This window comes from Oncorhynchus masou, unplaced genomic scaffold (genome assembly GCF_036934945.1).
Source record: "Oncorhynchus masou masou isolate Uvic2021 unplaced genomic scaffold, UVic_Omas_1.1 unplaced_scaffold_1779, whole genome shotgun sequence".
Lineage (NCBI taxonomy): Eukaryota > Metazoa > Chordata > Actinopteri > Salmoniformes > Salmonidae > Oncorhynchus > Oncorhynchus masou.
In genome coordinates, this window is record NW_027007976.1 from 37,895 (window position 1) to 41,796 (window position 3,902).

Below are 3,902 nucleotides of genomic sequence, written 5' to 3' on the forward strand. Positions count from 1 at the left end.
GCAGACGTTGCCTGTAATCCATGGCTTCTAGTTGGGATATGTATGTACGGTCACTGTGGGGACAACGTCATCAATGTACATATTGATGGAGACGATAACCGTGGTGGTATACTCCTCAATGCCATTGGATGAATCCCGGAACATATTCCAGTCTGTGCTAGCAAAACAGTCCTGTAGCGTAGCATCCTCGTCATCTGACCACTTCCGTATTGAACGAGTCACGGGTACTTCCTGCTTTAGTTTTTGCTTGTAAGCAGGAAGATATAATTATGGTCAGATTTGCCAAATGGAGGTGGGGGAGAGCTTATTATAATAACTCTACTGTATTGTGGAATACTTGTATAAATTCAGCTTTAAGATTTTCAAGTTAACAGAAAGAATGGACAGACTAGGCTGTAATATTTAAAGCAAAATTATATTTGTATTTATTGTCTTAAACTTTGAGCTCATTTAAAAAATGCATAATTTTACACTGAATCACACTGTATGGGAAATAATCATAAAAAATGTTACCATAAAACAAGTGTGATTGTGATATTAATAAATGCCATAGCACAATAATGTCTGACAGCAATACAAGGTACATCAATTAACTCATCAGGAGTAACTAGGTCTGAAAGCAACACATTAAAAGCTGTTTTCAATATTATACATATTTTTCAATGGGGAAATGTAACATTGTAAAACAGTAGAAGTATAATCCATCCTATTTATCTTCAATATATATCATTAACATTACAAGGAAAGAACATTCAACTTCAGTGTTTACGGGGAAGATAAAGTTCATTGTCTGGAAAACCTAGGTCCAGGTTCTGCATTGATTATTTTAATGCAAGGTTCTGTGGTGGTTCTCTTCAGTCTAGGTTCTGTGGTGGTCGTCTTCAGTCCAGGTTCTGTGGTGGGTCTCTTTAGTCCAGGTTCTGTGGTGGTTCTCTTCAGTCCAGGTTCTTTGGTGGTTGTCTTCAGTCCAGGTTCTGTGGTGGGTCTCTTCAGTCCAGGTTCTTTGGTGGTTGTCTTCAGTCCAGGTTCTGTGGTGGGTCTCTTCAGTCCAGGTTCTTTGGTGGTTGTCTTCAGTCCAGGTTCTGTGGTGGGTCTCTTCAGTCCAGGTTCTTTGGTGGTTGTCTTCAGTCCAGGTTCTGTGGTGGTTCTCTTCAGTCCAGGTTCTTTGGTGGTTGTCTTCAGTCCAGGTTCTGTGGTGGGTCTCTTCAGTCCAGGTTCTTTGGTGGTTGTCTTCAGTCCAGGTTCTGTGGTGGGTCTCTTCAGTCCAGGTTCTTTGGTGGTTGTCTTCAGTCCAGGTTCTGTGGTGGGTCTCTTCAGTCCAGGTTCTTTGGTGGTTGTCTTCAGTCCAGGTTCTGTGGTGGTTGTCTTCAGTCCAGGTTCTATGGTGGTTCTCTTCAGACCAGGTTCTGTGGTGGCTTACTATCTATTTGAGGGGATGTGTCACTGGGTGAGTCTCTCACGTTCTGAACAAAGACATACTGAATGAGCACTTTATACACCACTTCATAAAATGTTTACACACACACACACACACACACACACACACACACACACACACACACACACACACACACACACACACACACACACACACACAGGGTGTCACTCTGGTGACCTGGTATTCTTCAGAGATGTGCACTTGTCACTGTTAGGGTCAGGATGGACACTCTGTAGAGAGAAAAAGAGGGGAAATGCATGAGCACTTTGAGACACCTCTATCATTTTCCCTTAACACAAACACATAAGAGACTTACTGCCAGAGTGTCATAGTCAGGGGACATGGTCTTCATGCTCAGACCTGTGTACGTGTCACTGTTAGGGTCAGGATGGACACTCTGTGTAGAGAGAGGGAAAGAGAACGAGAGAACATGGTAACAGTGAAAATAGTGTGAAAGAGACTGTTGTGACACAGTAAATTAATGTCACCAGGTGTGGAGGTTTACTGATAGAATCACCTGTGTGTCTGTTGTGGCATCACTTCCTCCTGTGGATCTCCTGTAAAGTGGAACAGAGTGAGTTCTGCTCTCTACTGACCTCTAGTGGAGGTTTATAAGATCGTTATATTTAAATCTGGCTAGAAAATACACACCTCTTCAGTGTGCAGTAGATGGTGAGTAGCAGAGCTCCAGCAGTCAGGACAGCCCCCACCCCCACCACAGGAACCCAGGGAAACACTGCTGCAGGATCATGGGTTTATGTGTCAATAGGTTAGAACATATATCTGTTTGTATTTATTATGGATCCTCATTAGCAACATTTAGGCAGTAAAATTAAGGCAATTATTCCATTTGAAAATCATTACAATGCGTTCACTACAGATTGCACGACACATGATGTATATGACCTTAGGCCCATACTACCACATATCTACAACACAAAATCCATGTGTACATGTGTTTATAGTGCTTATCTGTTAAAACAGTCATATCACAGAGCACCAGAAATAGACAGAACATGACATACTTACACATGACATTAATATGGACAGGGATGGAAGTCTCTGTCCCTCTCATGTTGCTAGCTTCACAGTAGTATTCTCCTCTGTCCTCAGAGCTGATGTTAGTGATGCTGTAACTCTGTCCTGATGCTTTTGGTGAGGTTACGTTCTTCTTGTACCAGGTGTATTTGTCCACAGGTGGGTTGGCATCACTGCTGCAGGTCAGAGTCACTGAACTGCCCTCCACTATTTCACCAGAGGGACTGACTGACACTGAGGTGTTCCTTGGTCCATCTGATGTAAAAGACAGTGGATATGGTAAGAGAACAAATTAGGTCAGTTAAACATATTCTATTAACTTTCCACAAATGTACCTTTCCACACAATGACTTTTAGCTCCATCCTCTTATTGAAGATTCTCTATTCAAGTATCATGTGGAGCCAATATCTGTCACTACAATGTTAATATACCAAGCTAATGATTTGAACCCCATGTACTTACATGTGACAGTGAGAGTCTCTTCATCAGAGGGGAGATCCTCATGTCCTTCTACAGAACAGGAGTATCTGCCTGTATCCTCACTGCTGACTGAGAACAGGATATAGACAGGAGAGGAGGTGTTGCTGTTTGGTAGAGGCTGTCTATTCTTATACCAACTGTAGACTGTGTTGGGGACCAGTGTACATTTGGTTCTACATGTCAGTGTGACATTCTCCCCCTCTGACACAGATGTAGGATCCATCTCCAACACAACATCTAGAGTAAAAGCAAATCATTATTCTCCTCCTATATATGTCCTCTTATATGAAATACTAGATTTTTTTTTTCTGTCACATACCACTACAGTTTCCATATGACTGCTCTTAAAATGTTAATTACAGTAATCGATGTGAGATGAGTGACAGATTACCTGTGACAGTCAGGGAGACAGGTGAGCCAGCAAATGTATCTCCTGATGTTATCAATCTGAATCTGTACCCAGCAGAGTCACTCAATCTCAGGTCTGTGATTCTCAGGGTACAGTCACTCTCCTTATCCCCAAGGTACTCTATATGACCCTCATACCCTGGAACTGAGCTCAGATCTTCAGCCTCCATACCAGACCATTTAGTAAACCAGAAAGCTTGTTTGATCTCATGATAACTGGGATATGTGTAAGAGCAGGATATGTCCACTGTTGACCCCTTCAAGGCACAGATACTCTGATGGGTGTAAGTCACACTCCAACACTTCTTACCTGAAATACAAGAAGACAACAGAACACCTTTCATAAATCTTTAATTACAATGCTTACCAGTATACACTTAATTTTTTAATAAAGTAGGAAAATAATAATTACTTCCTAACCGTTTGTTAAACCATAATTATATTCTGTAAAAGTAACGAGGAAGTGACCACCCCTTCAGGTTTGTAGTTTTTCAACATTTGTAGTTTTCATTTTATGAAAATTGAAGGGGTGTTCTA

At 41.6% G+C, this 3,902-nt stretch overlaps 1 protein-coding gene across 3 annotated transcripts; it reads right to left on the minus strand.

Moving 5' to 3' along the window:
* Positions 1-396: 396 nt before the first annotated feature.
* LOC135532236 (B-cell receptor CD22-like) lies at positions 397-3,668 on the minus strand. Of its 3 annotated transcripts, none has more exons than XM_064959829.1 (8): positions 3,349-3,668; positions 2,940-3,194; positions 2,468-2,731; positions 2,090-2,177; positions 1,956-1,995; positions 1,755-1,835; positions 1,616-1,668; positions 397-1,423 (listed from the first exon to the last, which is right to left on the minus strand). In XM_064959829.1, the coding sequence occupies exons 1-8, from the start codon at positions 3,533-3,535 to the stop codon at positions 1,420-1,422; spliced, it is 972 nt and encodes a 323-aa protein (XP_064815901.1). In that variant the 5' UTR covers positions 3,536-3,668; the 3' UTR covers positions 397-1,419. The 3 variants fall into 3 exon arrangements, with proteins under 3 accessions (XP_064815901.1, XP_064815900.1, XP_064815899.1); XM_064959828.1 differs by having other exon boundaries at positions 397-1,463; XM_064959827.1 differs by having other exon boundaries at positions 397-1,668.
* Between the last annotated feature and the right edge of the window lie 234 nt (positions 3,669-3,902).